The following is a 20,780-nucleotide window of genomic DNA, read 5'->3' on the forward strand; positions in this document are numbered from 1 at the left end:
TGTTGATGTCAGAATGGAAGTCTCAAAAGGCAAATAAATTTTTCTTTGTGAATCCTGAATTCTTCTCCAAGGCTTTAGAAAAATAAGTATGAGAGAAGCTTAGGTACATTGTCTTTTTTACAGTTGTGGGACTAGCATCTACAATGACGGCCATTTTGCATTTCAAAACAACAGTGTTTCTATAGGTTAAATATTAAAACACATATGTAATTTTTATTATTTTAAATGTATTATTCACTATGTTAAGTAAAAAAAAATCTCTAAGATGTTTCTTTCTACTGCCTAAACCTTGAAATATTGCACATGCAGACAATTTCTGCCTTTAAATGATTTTTTTTTTTTTTTAAAATAGAGTTTAAAGTTTCAGCTTGAGGAATATTAAAAGTTCAGCAAGCTGCATCCTCCCTGGAAAGAAACAGAAAGCCTTGAGGTTTATGATAATAATGGAAAAGTCCTAAAAATATCAGTATGCACCAGTAATAACATTAGTTATTACATTGAGGCTATACTTACCCGATAATCTGTTACAAGGCCTGGAATTTAAAGAAAAAAAAATGTTCACATTGCTTCATCACAGCAGTCAAAGCCTGAAATCATCCTAATGTTATTCAGTGAGCTTTATTTTAGCTATCTTGGATGTTTGCTACAAACTTCAATATCATCAATGTTAACAGGATCACTAATTATCTAGTAAATTACTTGGTAAATGAAGGTGCTTGTAATAAGATTTGTTCCTTAGCTAGTCAGAATATATAACAAGTAGTTTACAAGAGAAGAAACACAATTTTCCTTTCTGGTATATTGCAAATGTTGTGGAGACAATGGACTAAATACTATGTTTATTTTCTTCTTATAAGGAAAAGAAGATAAACCAGCTATTAATAATTTTGTTTTAAACAGTTTGCAGAATCCCCAGATCCACTTCATCACTTATTCTCTGCTGTGAAATGTCATTACTTTTACCTTATTGAACTGGCAAAACTTTTAAAAATAATGCACTTCAAATGCTTTTTATACTCATTTTTATTTTATACTCATATTTGTTGCTAATTCTTCAACATATCTAATAAGTTACTGGAAATTTTGACTCTGAATTGACCTCTTCCTTCTTGGAGAATAGGATTCTGCATTTTTAATGGCTTTTCATTCAATGTAGTAAAAGCCTCTTACAAACACAGATTGACCAAGCCACAAAGCAGTCCAGGCAAGGAGAGGGCATTATATAAGCATGTAGAGTCAGGATGCATCTTCGGATTGGGTAGTTCAACTAATTTAACAGTAAAGAGTAACATAAAACTGCAGTAAGGCAGTGACAGAAATTAAACTGACATTAAATTTAAAGCACTTCTTTAAGAAAATGTGGAAGCATCTGTTTAGCTTTCTTACTCTGCAATGGAGGATAAGCTTCATAGTAAAGTATGAGCTTCAATTTCATGGGAAAGTGGTGTCTAAGTGCTCTTGGATTTGTCAACTGCAAAGTACTTTATAGAAATGTATCTTCTGCATTTGATGTGTCTACTTCATTTACATAATTCTCAGCCTTAATATTTTCTGAAAACAACTGTGTTTCCTGTGTTACAAGCTCTCTTGCCAATCTACATAGGAGAAGACATAGTACTTCCTCCCTGTAAGATATAGCCATTTGTTTCTTTAGCTTGTTACTAGGTTATTTTCCAGATGAAAAAAAAATCCCTACAACCACCAACAATCATTAACCTATTTCCAGACTTCAGGAAATGAATGTGGTTGTCTCGGTTCAGCAACAAGGTAATTTAATAACATTCATACTCTTCTGCATTTTAGCAGCCATTTTTATTTGATAGCTGCGAGACTGGTAGCAAAGAGAGTAAAGCAACTGGTGACAGATAAACTCACGCTTCTGTAAGGGGCTATGTCTAATGACCCACAACAATGCCTTTCACAAGCTGTGAAGCAGAATGCAATCAATAGTTAGTCCTTGATTACAAGCCTTAGTCTTACATCTGTATTTAACCAGGAGAAACTGCATTGTGGGAGCATATGTGGTGTTCATAATAGAGCATAAAGCTGCATTCTTTTAACACTGCCATTAGGATTTGACCTATATCCTGGTTTGCCAGGCAAGCTAGCATAATCTTCCTGGTGTCATGATGCAAATCACATAAATTTATAATTAACGACAAAATAAAGACTTTCCCCTTGGGGACACACATAATTGCCATATGGTTATTAAGAGTAATTGTTCACAGATAGAGATATTTTTCTGCTCATTTAAATTCTTGCATGAAGAGATGAGTAAATTAAAAAATGATACTTCATTTGCCTTGTAAAACATGATGGGAATTCTCAGACCTGAGACATACTCAGAAAATAAGACCCTCCATTAGACAAGTTACATTTCCAGAAGTGCTGACATCCCATACATCACATAGGGGTCAATGGAGACTGTAAACAGTCTAGTATCTTTGAAAATTTGACTATGTTTATTGAAGACATAAGTATGGATTGGATTAACAGTTTAACTAGAGGCATTTGCATTTGAAAACTATTGTCCAGCTCTTTAGAAAATTGGTATCAAATGGGAACAGAGGATAGAAAAATTTAGTGTTACTAGACTCCTCGTAATCAGTTGATTTCTTTGAAATAATCACATCCAGATTGCATAACATGCTATCACACCTTCTGCAGGAAAGATGAAAGCTGAACAACTTATTATCCAACCAGGGAGAGAAAATTTTCAGGTCAACTAGGTAGCCTCACTAAAGTAGCTAGTTTTAAGACAAGTTTGATTTTCTTTTGCTGTTATTTAACCTCGGGAAGACCTAAGTTTTTTGTATCATGCCAACAGTGCTTGCCAGTTTCACAAGAACATATTTTCACTTTAGTTAATGTTGAATTTTTCCCCTGAAATATTTTTCACGTATGTTAACTAAAAACTAGTGACTGAAGTATATTTGTATTTTTCATTTTAAAGGTAGAAATTTTTTTTTTTTTTCCTTAACAATTCTAGCCTTTGAGGGTGAATCTCAGCTCCAGAAAGCTGTTCTATGTTTGCATTATTTGAAAATCTAGAAAAGGAATAAAATGCATAATTTTGGCCAGTTTGGGATCAAGGTACAGGAATCCATTTTTCCTAGGGCTTTTTAGTGAATGGTGGAATTCTGGATGGTATTAATTTAAATGCCATAACAAAGAGAAGATAAAAGTAGTCAGGATACAGTTCCAAATACAGATCAGTACCAGCAATTCCAGGAAAGATGAGAGAGAGTAGAGGGTAAGAACATCCACATATGATTCACCCTCTTGAGAAAGCTATGAGGGAACTTGCACCACATGTTGATGCTGCACTGCTGTGACCTTACAATTAATCAGCAAATAACAAAATGTGTAAAACCAGGCTTCAGGATAGCAAATGCAGTTGCTATGTGCAAGGAGCAGCACTAATACATTAAGGAGGTTTGTCCAAGGTGTAAGATATGTAAGACCTTTGTGAGCATTTTGTGAAGAGCTTTCATGAGCATTTTGTATGAGATGAACAGCAAGCACTTACTGCCTTCTCTACAACCAATGTAAGAACATGAGAGCAACAGGATAATATCCTGGGTAATTATCACTCAAAATAGAGGACAGATATCAAACATAGCTCACTCCTCCTTTGCAGTTTCAGGGAATATTTGCTCCTGACATGGGTTTTTGAAAATTTGATTTAGAGCTTGCACAAATAGCTAAGAAAATAGTAGAAACTCTAAAACCAAATCATATTTGAAGTAATTCTAGAGAGAGATATGTTGTGGAAGGCAGGTTAAGGGACTCAATACACAGTACCAAACAGTACATTTATCTGACTGATAAAAGAGCATCAAGAATTTTCCCACTGTCCTACAAAGAGTCAGTGGTAATGCCCATCTAGTATTAATATAATGCTTTATAAAATAGCTTTCCCTCATTTGCTTTTTGAACTAAAATATCACTAAACATGTGTGGGCACATCAGTAACCTTACCTCCCAAAAGGCACTCTGAAAGTGGAAACAGGCTCCTAAACAACTTATCTAGTTTTAAGAATTTCAGGTTGCATCTGAAGTCCTTTCTTTCCCATTAAATATCAGTGTGAAAACAAAATAATAATAATCTCATTTAATTATAAATTTACCAGACTCCTGATGGTGATGCTGCAGGTAAAGAGGTTCTAATTTAAAAGCACCTGTTAAATCTGATCGTTTTTTCACCCTGGATAAAAAAAAGAAAAAAATCAAATTGAGAACTTTAAGAATTAAAATTTAAAGGATTTAATTTCCACAAGAAGTGAAGGCAAATTCAACGTGTTTAAGCTGGCATATTTCCTGAGCACAGCCTGTGCTATTTTCAGTGCTTTTTCACAGCCATATCAGTACTGTAGTTGCAAGTATTTAAGTGTAAGGCTCAGCAGGAACGGGCAGCATGACTGCAAGACTGCATTTTTAAACACAGACAAGAAACAGACACAGAGGATTTTTTTATGGTGATAGACACCAGATAGATACCAGAATGTGAGACTAGCTGAAACTATGTTAATGTTTGTAGTCAACAGAAGTTGCCTTAAAATTACTGCAGTACAAAGCTGTGTGGGAAGAGCTATGGCTTCCAAGAGACGGTGCAGAGCTGTGGTGCTGTGGGGCCTTGTGAATGCCGGCTGCCCTCTCCATGCTGTGGCAGTGGCAGCTGCAGCCACTGGTAGGGATGAGCTACCCAGCCCAGACTCAGGCTTCCCTCTTGTACCATCCTGTCCTTAGCTGAATCCAACATACAATTACTGAAAAACATACAGCAGCACAATGTATAACTGAGAAGAGTACCTTACTACTGCCAGCTAGTAGGTGGTGTGACTGGACTGAGGTTCAAAAACCAGTATGTTCTTTTCAGAGAAAAATAAGATATGTTTTGCTGATGGGTAATAAAAAGATTTATCTGGTTTATGCTTCACTCTATTTGTAAGACTGACTCATCTCCAAAATTTTGTGTTTAAAGAAGCAGAAGAAGAAGAAATCAGAAATCAAAAAGGGAAAAAGGGAAAGACTGCTACATCATTCTGTTAGGCCAATAAATATATGGCAGAGTAAGTAATAATTATGTCAACACAGGAACACTCTATAAATGACAAAAGTCCAAATCTTTTATGATTTCCTGTGTATACACTTTTTTCCTAGTTTTTAAAATTTTAATGAAAACTGTAAATTTCCAAGTAAAAATCTAATTTCCAATGTTATTAGTGTTTATGCACAGACCAGCACCTAACTCTCACCCTCATCCACATCTAGACTGTGCTCATAAAACACCTTACTGAAACAAAAATATACTACTCTCACCAATGGTCAGGAAAGTAACAAAGTTAACAGTTAAGTACTTGCCTTCAGGTATGGAAAGTACATTGCTGAAGTAAGTAATGTTATGTTAATGAAAAATAGTAAAAAATACTCAGAATGCTCTCAATAAAACCAATTAATAACCTATTTGTGTGTTGAAAGTGTCCTGTGGATAGAAGGAAGAAGCTATTAATTGAAAGCAGGTTTAATTAAAGTAAATATTATTAACAAGCCCTAAGCTTTCTACTGCAGTTCATTTGATATGTTTGATTACTTTGACATATTCATATTTCAGAACCTCATTCTGTATGCAATTAACCGAAATTACAAGCAGTATCACTAGTTGTGTTGTGAGAGCTCAGTTTCTTCTCTTATATGCTGTGATAAACAATGGAACATGTAACTATTCTACAGGAATATCTAGAAGATAAGAAAATGCTTTCATCTTGTACTTCATTGGTGATTTTATTGCTTTCTTAAAAGATGGTGTCTGGGTACTTCACAAGTCTTTGTCTGGCAAACACAGAAAACTATCTAAATGGGTTACTGAAATAAATCCAAAGCGTGTACATCAATGTGTGTGAACCAGTTGAGCTGCACCCGTATACACCATGTAGATTTCATCCTATGTATTTAAATGTTTTTGCACTAATTGCCTGTAAGATCTAGCGATGGACAGAAATGATCTTATCTTTCTTTGCAGATACTTCTGGTTGACTGAAAGATCATGAATATATATTTCAAAAAAGTCACTAATAGACTAGATTTTTTTTTTTTTTTACAGCTTGATGTTATGTTAATAGACCTCCTAAGGTCTAGCTTGAGTGGCACAGATTCACTTACTAAGTACACGTAATACAAACTGTACAATGAAAGTTCCAATGAATAAAGTAGTGGAAATCTGTGAAAAGTTACTATTTGGATTGCACATCTGCACTTTTTAACAGCCTCACTCTATTCTGTCCATTTTAAATGACAGATACAATAACCAAAAAGTTGAGTTCATATCATAAACAAACAGGAAAATTTCACTTCCATCTACAGATACTATAGTATCCAAATACTATAACAATCTTCTCAACCAAACATTAACACTTAAACTCTGAAAAGAGTAATAGAAAAACAAAAATATTAAGACTTTACAAGATTATTATTTTCACTGTCTCTGAAAAAAGACACTTCTTCCCATTTTATAATATTCTTGAGTATCAATTTAAAGAAGTCAGGGAAAACTGACTAGTAGTTTCAAGGAAAATTTTCTAAAGGACCCTAACATTCTAATATGGAAAATGTACCCCTCTTAGAGTGGTGGTGTTAAATCCCTTTTTGGGGGAAATCAACTGCTCTTTTCTGTACACTGAGAAGTCTGAGAATGTTTTTTAAAAGATTTTATACAGAAATTGTCTCCAATTCCCAAAAGACATCAGTGTTATGTATAACACTGAGTAGCTAAATAATTACATTACAGACTTAATAGCTAGATAATCAACTTGCAAGGAAAAGAAAGGAGAGTGTTTACTGGGGAAAGTGCTGAAAAGACTGGGTGATTTAGAAGCCTGTCTATCAATGGAACTCAGCTTAATTAGATTCTGAAAGAGCGTTCACTGTTTATTGAAGTCTTTCCATATTATGACAATATCATGAGTAATGCTTCCCATGTATCCTTTACAGTTACTTTTTCTCACCATGTTCCTTCATCTTTTATTACTACCTTTCACCTTTTCAGGCAGTGTTACAGTTGATAAGAAAGGTGAATTTTGGACATGGACATTAGAAGCAGTTGAACAATGGATTTGACTTCAAGTCAAAGAGTTTGAATGTATACTTCATTGTTCATTAAGTGAATAACATCTGTACGTAAATGTCATGCTGAAATTAAGCCTATGTGGATAAAGTTGTGAAGTTGCGAAAGTCAGTACAAAATTGCATAAAGAGTCCTTTTTGAAATCAGGTGCTTTTCAATAGCAAATTTTAAGCACGTTTAGAAAGAGTTTGAATTAATCAAGGCTCAAACAAAAATAAATTTTATAGAAAATAAGAAAAAGCTCTGTTTAGCATGCTGTTCATTGCATTTAAAGTCTTTTAAATAAAGTTTATTCATTCATGCTTTAAACAGTACCAAAACAGAGCACGTATGAATCTGCAGACTTTTCAGGATTTCTCTCTCTCTGGAACATATCAGGCTTATTTCAAAGGTTTACTTTTTTGATACTTGGATTAAATGAAAGAGTCAATTTTGTAAATCATTTACAAGAGTTAAACCTCTCTGAACTTCTCATTTCAACAGAGAATGTAAATAAATCTGTACTGTAGAAAGGTAGACTAATTCAACATGATTTTTCTTTCTTGTAATATTTCCTTTTATTGTTATACTTACCACATAGCAGAACAGTCAAAGTTCACTAGAAGCCATTTGTGAGGATTAAAGTTAAAGGAATCAGCAAACTGAGAATGGATAAATAAAAGCCAGAATTATGAAAGGGAAAAGGATCCATGTACTAATAAATAATGTACTAATGATATAGCTTTGTCAAACTGAGTATACCTTAACTATGAATCAATTCCTCATTGATTCTTTAGAACAATGTTTATGCTGATGTCATCTTACTTGCTAACTGTTGTAGATAAATATTTATTTTGGGGACAGAATTCATGTTAAATGTGGGGCCAGGCTATCGGTATTATAAGCCTTTTAAGCATTTGCTCACAATTATACTTTTTAGATATATATATGTTATGGAAAAGTGTATATCTCAGTGTAAACTAAAAAAACATCTGCACACTTGGGAACATCCACTGTGGTTCATATCTCAATTTCCAATAACAATTCACTAACCTTTTATTTCCAAGAATATTAAATACACACACACTAAATTAATCTATAGAGAAAGAGTATATATTTAGTTCAGAATCTGCATATCACATTCATTTCTAAAATTAGAACTGACAAGGAAATGACTTTTTTTTTTTTACTACAAGGGTATTTTGTTTTTGTAGGAATCATTTTTTTCATCGAGGCCAAAAAAAAACCAACATAGAATAAGAATTCAAAATACATGTTTATACAGATCATATAACAGGCTCATTTTCTTTAAGATATATTTAGGCATGGCATCAGAAGAAACCCAAGTAGGTGCACAAGACCACAAGATGGACATTGTGTGGGAAAGCTTTTGTCCATGTTTTGTGTTCTAACAGACTTAATAGAAAAGGTGGGGGGGTGGGGAGGAGAGGGAGTAGCAAGCCAGTGCTGGAAGCACAAAGGCCTCACTACTCCATATACCATCTTTCTGTTTTCATTTGGTTCTCGTAACCTTCCTTGTCACTTGTAAACAATTAATTACTGGTCTCATAAGAGAAAATATCTATTTGTCTATCTATACATCTGTCTAGCTATCTCTCTGTACTATATAAGACAGGAATCCTATTCATGGTTGTAAAATATTTACTCTGATGACAAATGCTGGCCCTGACAAGCGGTGCTGTTTCATTTCCTTCAGGAACCAGTAACAATAATTCAAAAAATATTTCCCCGCAGGAAATTACAACAAGCTTTGTTTTCTGATAAAAAAGACAGAATGAAATGCTTTATTTGTGAGGGGGGTTTCCCTCCTCTTCTTCATTAGTTACTACCTATCAGTGCTGTGTTTAAACTTCTAGCTTTACCAAACAGTAATATTTTCTCCATTGACGTTGAAGACAAGGACTTATCTGACTGTCTGAGGGGAGCAGCAGGAAATTGAAGTATTCTTATCTAAGCAACTGAATGCCAAGTAGCTCCATGCAAGAGGGGAGGGAAAGAACAGGAGTGCTGTTGGGAGAATGTTTCATTTAGTTCTCTCAATTATTAAACCCTGTCTGTTTGAGATACAGCTACTAGCTGTATCCTATATGACTTTCAAGGTGTAAGCAAAAAGTCAGACAAACTCATTCGTCAAACTTCTTTTCTTTTGTGATATAGAATTAGGGTGTTATAAATGTGCCTTTTAGTAGATATGGGAAAAAGTTCCACTTTTCTATTTTGTAAGAAACTTTGGGATTCACTAGTGCTTGCCATTGTGAATCACAAACTTTCACCTACTGTGGTAACCTGCATTCTCCCAGAAGAAACCAGTAAAAAAATAAATGAACATAAGTAATGTAATAAAATAAACAGGGATTTGTAGTGCACACTGAAGTGCAGCATACTCAGTTTCTAGAAGAGTCATTAATGTTGGATTCTATAGACGAGAAATGTTTTAGCAAGCTGCTAGAGAAGAAACACTCCATTCACCTCTACTCCATTTAAAAGATGCCTGAACTCAGGGCAGATGAATGCACTCCCAGCATAGGCTGCATCAATATGCATCCAGACATTTTCCTTATTACCTAAAAAAAAAAAAAAAAAGTAATTGAAGGGGAAATAAATTAAGCAGCAGATTAAAAAGCCCTATTAATTTGCATGAAACCAAGTGCCTGAGAGATTTTTCTTTGATGTTATTATTTTCCCAATTTAAAATTAAACTAAGAGATTAAATGTTTTTACCATCTGGATTTCCATTAATACATAAAGATGTATAAATATATATTCTTCCTCCCTACTGCTACTGGAACAAAGTCCTTAGAGGTCTAGGTTTACCTTATTAATGTTAAACAACATAAAATCTTAAATTATTTTAATTTAGCAACCATTCTAAAATACACTTTTAAAACATATATATCTAGATATGCAGTTATATCTACTTTAGAACAAAGAGCTGGAGTTTTAGCTGTGCTCCCCACTTCTAAACCATGAATCATAAACAGACATTTTCAAACAGTATTTCTGTTAAACTGATAAACTGATATATGTGTATGCACATGCTTTTGAACCATGTGCAACAAACTGTTTCAAGGACTGAGACATTTATGCAAGACAAAGCACTGAAAGGTTAAGAAGGTGCTAGTTTTTATTAGTCAGAATGGGTTCTGCAGAAATATTTTAGCATATGAGCTTCTCATACATTCTCTGTAATTTCATATTCCCATGCTGCAATAGATCACCTGTATTAATGCACATGCTAACAGTTCTGGTCTGTGAAGCCCTCATAAGGTTTTTACATTTTTACATTTACATTTTTACATTGGTATATCCATTTATATCTGCAGTTGGGCACCAAGTTCATGCTGGAATTTGCATTCTTGTGAAATACATTTGCTTTTGGGTGAATGTCTGGGAAAAGCTAATAAATATTATCCATAACAACCACAACTCCTGGTTATTTGAAAACATGTTGAAAGGTCAAATTCTTCTATTTTTAAATATATTTGGTTTGAGACACTGCCTTTATGTCACAGAACTACTGCTCATACATATTAAGCAGAAAATTCACCTGCATGCAGACAAGCTAGCATGAGACTTATGATTTGGGTAAGGCACAATCCTTCTGCTGGTCTCTTCTACACAAGCAGGAAATCATTGAGAGCAACTGATGAAATACACATGATTAGTTGCTCTATCTAAAACTATCGATGGTGTTATTTATTAGGTCAGGTATATAACCTGAACAGCAAAATAATCTCTAGCTGCTAGGAAGACTACTAGAAAACTTTTTAGAAAGCAGGATCGTGAGAGACTGAGTCCCTAGGGCTTGTGTTGAAGGGTACGGAACTTCAGGGAGCAAATTACCACCAGACAAACCCCAAATGTTTTAAGCCCTGCCTGAATAAATTAACAGAACATGAAATCTAGCTGTGCTTCTATAAGGCTGCTTGCAATTGCTTATAGCTGTAAATTTCCTGTTCTAAAGGTACACTTGAAGAGATACAGTGAGTTTCTGATGCATTTTAATCGGCCAGCAAGTGTGTGCTTTTGAAAAAGCCCTGCTGCAGATCAAAGTTTCACACAACAGACCATAACACAGAAACGTTTATGAAGAGTTCATGACTCAATCACTGTATTAAACACACTGGAACTTGTTTTCTTGCAAGAGGAAGGAAATTGGGGAAGAGACACAAAGATTTAGGGGGAATAGGTGTGGATTTTTTTATGCATATTTCCCTGCTTTGTTAGTTGTTAGAACCAGACAGAAACAACATTGTGCAGAGGAGAATTAAGAGTTCAGCTTTTCCCTGATCTTCACCATGTGGTTGCAGGTAGAAGGGCTTGAAGAAATATGTTACAAACTGAAAAACTGAATTTCAGCTGACAATGTCTCAAAATTTGTTCACCAAAAAACCCACAAATCCTTGAGACATTGTCCTCTGTACTCTTTAATGGCTTGAGGCCTGCAGCTTGACCTAATATTAGAAAGAAAACTTTAACTGAAGGTCTCATCTATAAGTAGCCTTCCTGAATTTGGACACTGGTTCTGCACGATGCCCTGGAAATGACTCAGCATGGTTTAACTGGTATCTGCAATTTTAGAAAGTAGCAGTGAAGACTTACAAATAGGACCCAATTCTAACAGTTTGTCAAAAGAGCAGCAAGGTGTGGTTCCAAGTGTTGCACAGAACTGCAGAGGCAAAAGAAAAAGACAAAGGCAGAAAAAATTGTTACAACAAATAAAATTATCAAATTTAAAAAACTGTCTGCAAAGGCATCAACAAAGAGGATAGATGACATAAGACAAAATAAATGTATTTTAGCCAATGCCTATCCTTCAGTGGAACTTTTGAGAATCTATTTGGTTTTTTTGAAAGCTTCCATAAGCATTCATTCAGACAGACGCATAAAATGTTAATATAAAATTGACTGATAAGTAATATAATATAGTCACAGTATTACATATTTTTTGTGTGTTCCACAGGCTTATCATGTGATCCAATACAAACATCACATATGCAATTATCATCACAATTATTTGCACTTTTTAGCAGATAAGCAAGCTCTGAACTTGAGGGACTTAAAGATACTGCAATTCCTGTTGATAGAATGGATCATAAAATGTTACTGTCTGCATTAAAGAGCCACAGTTCTATAACAGAGACTTATGAGTGATTTGTGCTCAATGGATGTGCAATCTGGGGACTGTTCACTAGCAGCATACATTCACTATTAGGTTTGCAAGATTATTTGCCAGAGGAACTTTTTCTTCCAAATTCATTCTAAAATACTGGAACCATTCTTCCTTTGTTCTGATGTCTTTGTTCTAATTTAATGTATCCTGCTGCATGACCAGCAGGCCAAAAGCAGAAAGACTGCTGAAGTTTCACAGCAGAAAGAGAATATAACTAGATGAAAACAATTTACTGGGAATATGTGGGCAGAATTATAGCACAAAAGAACGACTTCTACATAAACTGACATTATTTCATTTTTTTGTCACTACACTTGTTTCGTTTTTGCAAGCACTGATAAAGGCTGTGTCTTTTTTTTGCTTTGTACTGTATTTTTATATAATAAAAGACACTTTAAATAGGCAAATAAAGTAGGTTGTTTTTTAGAGTACTGAAATACAAAGGAATTAGATCATTTATCCACAGTTGCACACAAAATATAGTACAGCAAGGAGATTACTATAAATATGTAAAATCCACAATTGTGGGGTTTGATTCTTGTACTTTTGTTTACTTTTTCTGCCAATACACTATCAATGCTCTATCATTTTCTTTCACTGTTTTACTGTTTATATCTGCAACTAGACACAATTTTCTGACTGTGTATGTGTGCGCACACATCCCTCAGTGAATTCATGACGAGGCCTATAAGAAGACAAAGGAACACCTAAGTAATACTTGTCTGTTCAGTAGACCATTCAAGAAACAAATATACTGACTGTCATAGCAAAACATAGATATAATTATACATTAAAACTCCATACAATGTATCTTTGTCCCACAGCTCCATAATGAGTGGGTACACAGAGCCTTTGGGTTCACTGCCTCTCCCTTGTAGCAGGAGTGATATAATCAGGAAATGTTTCCAGTAGTTCCATCTCTGCATTGGACTCCTCTGGCTCATTCAACATGCCAAGTAGTATCTTCTCTTTCTTAAGCCTCTACTTTAGTTTGTCCAGTAGGGTAGGTCTTTGTGCTGTATAGAGAATGCCCTCATTGAAGAGTAGCATGCGTTGTTATTGCTGCCCTAGTGGTGCCCTTGGCCACAGAATAGGGACATGTGGCTGGTGCCCAGCTGAGAGTTGTAGACAGTGGTTGGACGGTGTGGGGCAGAGTGGATTTTGCTTGTTCTGTTATAGTCATTGTGGTTTGAGTAAGTACTTCTGTAGCAAAGGATTTTGCTCATATTTATTACTTGTTGTGGTCTTATCTGCTTTCAGCTTTTAGTCTCTCTTTCTAGCACAACAGGCTTTCTGCTTCTGAGAAAAATCATTTCATTGTCTTCTGCCAGTAGCAAATTGTTTGCCAAAATTCTATCAACTATTTCAGCCCAACATCACATTCCATTTGCTAAGTGTGTGCTCTATTCTTGTAGCTTTGATATTCACATGCTATCTTTCCTGCATTTCACTGACGTCTCATTAATTCTAGGGGTCCCCATTACTATAATTTAAATGATGCCAACTTATTTGGGAGGGTCATTTTCCTTCCTTTTAGAAGGTGATACACATTTGCACACAGTGTTTCTGCTCCATTTAAACCGACTGTGTGATATCCATCAATATTTTACCCTTTTATTTGTTCTCCTGAACACTCATCCTCATTCATAAGTTGTCACTTCCTTTCAATCTAGAGATTTTATTGTCTTTTTTATTTCTAATAGCCGTTGGATATTGGAGACTTATGAATCATCTACAGTCACAATTTGAAGCAATTTGGTTCTGTACATATCTCAGGAAGAAGTTGGGTTTCCTTCTGAAGATTCCCTAACTAGTCCCAACAACTTCTCAGCAAGTTTTGATATGTTTATTTATTTTTGCTTTTCAAGTTTCCCATCAAGATGATTTTTGTCTTTATTTCATTCTATGAAATAAAGTAGCGACAGTGTACTATAAAGGCCTGACATCTTGGAAAAAATAACCTGATTAGGAGACAGAGAGTTGGACAAATGTGATGGGATTTTCATTTGCAAGTTCCAGGTTGACAGATAATTCACACAAAGTGAGAGATGGTTGTTTTGCTACTTAGTAAATAATATTGAACTAATTAAAATAATATTAATATTGAACTAATGCAAGGCAAACCCTCTGAGTACACTTTTGAACATTTCTGCACCTATAATATACTATATAACTCAAAGATATTTAAAATTGTTGTAGTGAGTTGAATTTTTCTGTTTAATGGAAAGTACTCAAGTAGTGCTCAATTTATATAAATTTATGTACACCCTTAGAGGAAATCATATTCTGCCTTTGTATAGGGCAGACCTGATTAAACATAGGCATATAAAACTCTGAAAACATTTTATCCCTGACAGCATACATGTTCCCCCAACTTTACAATTACAGCAACATTAACAACTATAATCATATTTCATTGCACCAATAAAAAACATTGGCTATGGGAAAAGTTATTATTAAAATAAGAAAGGGACTACTCAAGTATTTTTTCCATATCAAGCTACTATGAACACAAGTTTGAAACAAATACAGTTGAGAAAATGAGAAATACATCAAATATATAATTAATAAAGTTTTGCTGCTAACACGTATTTTCCTCAAAATAAACTGTTCTTCATCTATGCCAAGCCTTCCCATATTCCTGAGACGCGAGATGAACAGAATACTAACAGTGCCTTGAGGTACATTATGACTTCTTTGGGAGTTTAATTGTCCTTTGAAGGAGGTTGCTTTTAAAAAGCTTGCAGAACATTTTTTTAAAAAGAGTAAGTTTCTTCCCTTTGTTGACTAAGATGGCACGCATGTGTGGAATGAAAATATGTTTATCATGTTAGGCCTCTCTGAGATGTTCCCACAATCTGGAGAAACCTGCATTGTTTTTTCTTTGGCTGAACTACAGATCTACAAATTGGGACACACGAAATGGAGAATATAATGATGAAAATTCTCATTTTTCTGTATACATAAAGAACAGGAGTTAACCTACAGGATTGCAACAGACTCAAATAAAGAATGCACTATAGACTTTGTTCTACTTTTATATCTATATTTTATGACAGTATGAAGTGGACTTTCTGACATGAATAGAGCAAAATTATCATGGCTAGTCCAGCAATTAAAATAATCATGGGGACTTCACAACAAAAAATTATACATTATCATTATTAGCATCATACTGCAGTTAAAGTACTTCTAATCAGGATAAGGAGTAAGTTACTTCAATGTGAGATTGTATAAGTTCAAACATATGCTTAGGTTGTTTCAATAATGGCTTATTCTGTGAAGTATACCTCAGTTTCTAAAATAATTTTATTGTCCTCCCTGCAGACGTCTAAGCCTCCAAGCCACTTGTTTTAATTTTCAGAAAGCACTGAAATTGACAGCATCTGCTCTTGTCAGGAGTCTCGTTACCCTGCCTCAGTACTACACAATGAATGTAACTCAATTTGTAACCTGTAAAACACCAGGAAAATCACATTTGTGAAAAGGGCAGGGGACAGTCTGCGTCACAGAAATGGGACTGATGGCTCAGTATAGCCTGCAGCCTTATCCTTTTCAGGTTGTGCACTTGAAATTTGACTCAGCCCTGGTTGCTTATATGAAGCAGCTAAAATGTTTGCATCGGTCATCTTGTGTATTACTTTCCCGAAATCAACAGCTATGTTAAGAAATATGCCTGAATCTTTAGGATGCCTGAAAGCAATTACTCTCAATCTCTTCAACTAGAAGATGTCCTACAGCTTCTGAAAAAGATGTGGATGCATTTTGCACAGTTTCATCACAAAGTTTTTCATTTGCAATTAACTAAAATGAGGCAGATCTTTCAATGTTCTTTTACTGTTTTTATTTTCTCCTACTCATTTTTTTGCCAACTTACACTCATGAGAATGTCTGTGGCTTGAAGAAAACTGCAACAGATTACTAAACAAGCATTAATATTTTACAAAACAGCAATAATTCAATAACTATGGGTTAAGAAATATTGCCATAGACATCTCTACATGTCTCAAAAATGCCTCTTCCAAATGGAAATCTGTGTCCAGGATCAAAGTGATATTTTCTACTGAAAAGATGGCTCCTCTATCAGTCTAATTCTGATTTATTGTTTCCCAAGTGATTCCATGTGCCTGCTCTTCCTGATTCTTAATATCCTGCAGATCATCATTCAGAAAAGCCATTTCAGCTAGGATCAGAGATATTCCATGTTGAGCCCTTGTTCAGTACCAAGGCAGTCATATCAGAGCAGCTTCATACTTGATAGCGCTGTTGAAGTATATTGTATTATATATGTGCCAGCTGCCCTATTTCAGTGTTAATTTAGGAAAGACAGCATAAAGCTCATTGGCCACTTACATTCAGGAGAACCAGGTTGTGTGCCGTGGACCCTACGTCTGAATTTAGCAGTGCTTAACTTAGTGGTTTCTGTATCTGAGCATCCTGGTATCATTCACCCAACATAGAGGCCTGTTTTAAGCTGGGGGCATAAAGCCCAACTGAGAAAGGCACTTACACATGTGTTTAACCACTGGCATATGTTTATAACTGATGAAATGGACACGAATTCTGTACATGCTATAAAGGTCTCCCTTAGCTGGCTGCCAGATGAAGGCCTGAACTTTAGTACCTCAACCCTGGCACAGTTAAGTGCATCGTTTGCATAGTCTGCTTGCTTTACTATACCTCTATTTCAATTTCTGCAAACTATTTTGGAAGAGACAAATTAACACAAATCTGAACTTAGAAATAAAAGAGGAAACAAAAGTAGAGATCTGGGTACATTAATTGGCAATAGCTTTCACTGTAGAAATGATTTACACATTACTAGTGCTAAAAGATATTGATGGTGGATAGGAATTCAAAGACTCATTTTAAAGCCAAAAAAGGCTGAGTGCCAAATCCTGTGCATGTGAAAAACAAACCTGTAATTGCCAGATTGCTGTAATGACAGAATCTGTTTCACATCAAGCAAACGCAGCCCTGATTCTCCAATCAACTCTGCAAGCCAAGCACTTCTATCAAGTTCAATACGTTTCCTCGTCTAATAATTAAACATGAGGAGAATCATGTCTATAAGACATTGCCATTTGCTTCTATTTTCTCATTAATCCCCTACAAAACTTTTTGTTTTTTCTCATAAGGGAGACTGTAACAGCTTGGGTGTAACCAAAATGTCTTCATCAGGAATTATCTCTCTGCTGACGCAAGTCTCTTCAGGCAGAATCTCTTCTGTTAAACTTTTTGCTTTGATGTTGAATCACTCCCTTTAGTGAAGGGTCAATAAATAGAGAAAGACAAGGAATAAAATGGCATAAGGTGTTTCCTTGGCAATGTGCATATCTCTCTCACCAGAACAAAGTAAAACAGCACCAAATTACTCAAGAACAAAAGAATGGAAAGGCTTTTGAAACCTGCAAGCCAGAAAAGGGAGCACTAATACAGTGCATGGACAGCTGCTCAGCATGACAGAAAATTAACACACCTTTTGAGTTAAGAGGCCAACCATAACAATAATGAGATCTAGTTTAATCTAAGCTGACATGCTTTATGTATACAAATAAATGGAAAACCTGGTACAGGACATATTAACTCCTACTGAGCTTCTACTGTCTTTGAAAGCCTGTTTTGCACAGCTAAGCAAACAGAGGAAGAAAAACAACAGCTAAATCATCCTTTTTAAAGGAGTCACTGAATACATAAACCAGATTTTTTTTACTTCCTCTTGCTATAAATAGAAAAAAATAATAAGGAATGAATATTTATTTTTTGTTAATGTATAAAAGATTAGGATAAACACATTAACTTTGTCGTTAGTGCACACAGATGTGATATAGTGCTGTACTTGTGACTGCTTAAAATTATCAGTAAGATAAACGAGTAGGATCCTATATAAGATATTATGAGCTGGTACCATATAACTGTGAAGTAAGACATGCCTTATGGCACGTCTCCACCTCAGTGGGTGCAGTCCATAGAAGAAGAAGCTCTAGAGGTGTTTTGTTTTTCAGTCATAGTCTTATTAAATTGGAAAGCAATTGTTCAGATGTGCTTGGTCATCCCAAGGACTCACTAGTTCTAGGCAGGCTAGAAATCAGCAGCATTCTTCACGTATGAAAGAATCTTTTCACCCTAATTATTCTCATACTACACAAATACAGACAGAATCATCATAGAATCATAGAATGGTAGGGTTGGAAGGGACTTTTAGAGATCATCTAGTCCAACTCCCCTGCAGAAGCAGGTCCACCTAGATCAAGTCGCACAGGAATGTGTCCAGATGGGTCTTGAAGACCTCCAAGTAAGGAGACTCCACAACCCCTCTGGGCAGTCTCTGCCAGTGCTCTGTCACCCTCACAGTGAAATAGTTTTTTCTTATGTTTAAATGAAACCTTTTTTTGTTCCAGCTTCATCCCATTACCCCTTGTCCTGTTGCTAGATACCATAGAAAAAAGGGATGCCCCAACCTTCTGACACCCACCATTTAGGTATTTGTAAATGTTAATAAGATCTCCCCTCAGTCTCCTCTTCTCTAGACTGAACAGCCCCAGTTCCCACAATATTTCCTTGTTTGAAAGATGTTCCAGTCCCCTGATCATCTTGGTGGCCCTGCGCTGGGCCCTCTCCAGAAGTTCTCTGTCCCTCTGGAGCTGAGGAGCCCAGAACTGGACACAGGACTCCAGATGAGGCCTCACCAGGGCAGAGGGGAAGAAAAACCTCCCTCGAGCTGCTGGCCACACTCTTCTTGATGCATCGCAGGATGCCCTTGGCTGCCTTGGCCAGGAGGGCACATTGCTGGCTCATAGTTTATTATCAATCAGGACTCCCATGTCTCTCTCTGCAGAGCTGCTCTTCAGCAATTCAACCGCCAGCCTGTACTGGTGCATGAGGTTGTTCCTTCCCAGATGCAGGACTCTGCACTTGTCCTTGTTGAACCTCATGAGGTTCCTCTCTGCCCAACTCTCAAGCTGGTCGAGATCCTGCTGAATGGCAGCACAGCCTTCTGGGGAATCAGCCAGTCCTCCCAGTTTGGTGTCATCAGCAAACATGCTGAGGGTACCCTCAATCCCCTCATCCAGGTCGTTGATGAAAATGTTGAACAAGACTGTCCCCAGAACCCATCCCTGTGGAACTTCACTGGCCACAGGCCTCCAACTTGATTCTGTGCTGTTGATCACCACCCTCTGGGCTCTGTCATTCAGTCAGCTCTTGATCCACGTCACTGTCCACTCATCCAAGCCACACTGCCGGAGCTTTCTGATGAGGATGTATGGGAGACAGTGTCAAAAGCCTTGCTGAAGTCAAGGTAAATGACATGTGCTGCTCTCCCCTCATCAAGCCAGATGGTTATGCACTCATAGAAGGCTATCAAGATGGTCAGGATTTCCCCTTGGTGAAGCCATGTTGACTCCCCCTGATAACCATCTTATCCTTCATATGTTCAGTCATAAAATCCAGGATAAGTTGTTCCATCACTTTTCCAGGGATGGAGGTGAGGCTGACTGGCCTGTAGTTTCCTGGGTCATTCTTCTTGCCCTTTTTGAAAACTGGCGTGACACTGGCCTTTCTCCAGTCCTCAGGCACTTCGCCTGTCCTCCAGGCAAGGAGAGATGCCTTCTTGGCATCCACAGACACTAGGGCACCTTCAACATTTAGCAGCGGGCCCACATTCCCCCTCGTCATCCTTCTGCTGTTGATGTACTTGAAAAATGCCTTATTACTGTCCTTAACATCCCTGGCTAAATTTAATTCTAGAAGGGCTCTAGCCCAAGAAGCCAGCTCCTGTTTCCACCTCTCATAGATGGCTGCTTTCTGCCTGAGTTGTCCCAGCAGATCCTTGCTCATCCATGGAGGCCTCCTACCTCCTTTTCCTCCTTTCTTGTACATTGGGACACACTGATCCTGGGCTTGGAGGAAGTGGTGCTTGAAGACTGACCACCTCTCATTGGCACTTGTGTCTTCTAGAATCATATCCCATGACATCCATCCAAGTAGATCTTTGAAGAGGCCAAAGTCGGCTCACCTGAAATCCAGGGTCATGGTCTTGCTTTGTGTTCTGCCTCTCCCACACAGGATCTTGTATTCTACCATCTCATGGTCACTGAAGCCGAGGTTGCCTCCAACCTTCACATCCCCAACCAGGCCCTCTCTATTTGTCAGTACCAGGTGCAGCAGCACACCCCTCCTTGTTGGTTCCTCGATCATCTGTGACAGGAAGTTGTCGTCAACAATCTGTAGGAACCTCCTGGACTGTGTGCTTGGCTGTGTGGCTATCCCAGCAAATATCAGGGTAGTTGAAGTCCCCCATGAGGACCAGGGACTGTGATCGTGAGGCAGCTCTCAGCTGTTCGTAGAAGGCCTTGTCCACATCCTCCTCCTGATCAGGTGGCCTGTAGCACACTCCTACAGCAATATCACCTGCCTTGCCCAGCCCATTAATTTTTACCCATAAGCACTCTACCCGCTCCTCATCCCCACTCAGGCACAGCT

At 36.8% G+C, this 20,780-nt stretch overlaps 1 protein-coding gene across 3 annotated transcripts in view; it reads right to left on the minus strand.

The window, feature by feature from the left end:
* The window catches only part of DDC (dopa decarboxylase), a 70,689-nt gene that overhangs the window by 16,803 nt on the left and 33,106 nt on the right, over positions 1-20,780 (minus strand). For all 3 annotated transcript variants that reach the window (XM_061994954.1, XM_061994953.1, XM_061994955.1), the window contains 5 exons: positions 11,726-11,792; positions 9,593-9,687; positions 7,697-7,764; positions 4,131-4,207; positions 514-533 (listed from right to left, as the gene is read on the minus strand). In XM_061994954.1, the coding sequence (XP_061850938.1) occupies positions 514-533; positions 4,131-4,207; positions 7,697-7,764; positions 9,593-9,687; positions 11,726-11,792 (327 nt within the window). The remainder of the gene's footprint in view (positions 1-513; positions 534-4,130; positions 4,208-7,696; positions 7,765-9,592; positions 9,688-11,725; positions 11,793-20,780) is intronic.

The sequence above is a fragment of the Colius striatus genome, chromosome 4 (assembly GCF_028858725.1).
Source record: "Colius striatus isolate bColStr4 chromosome 4, bColStr4.1.hap1, whole genome shotgun sequence".
Lineage (NCBI taxonomy): Eukaryota > Metazoa > Chordata > Aves > Coliiformes > Coliidae > Colius > Colius striatus.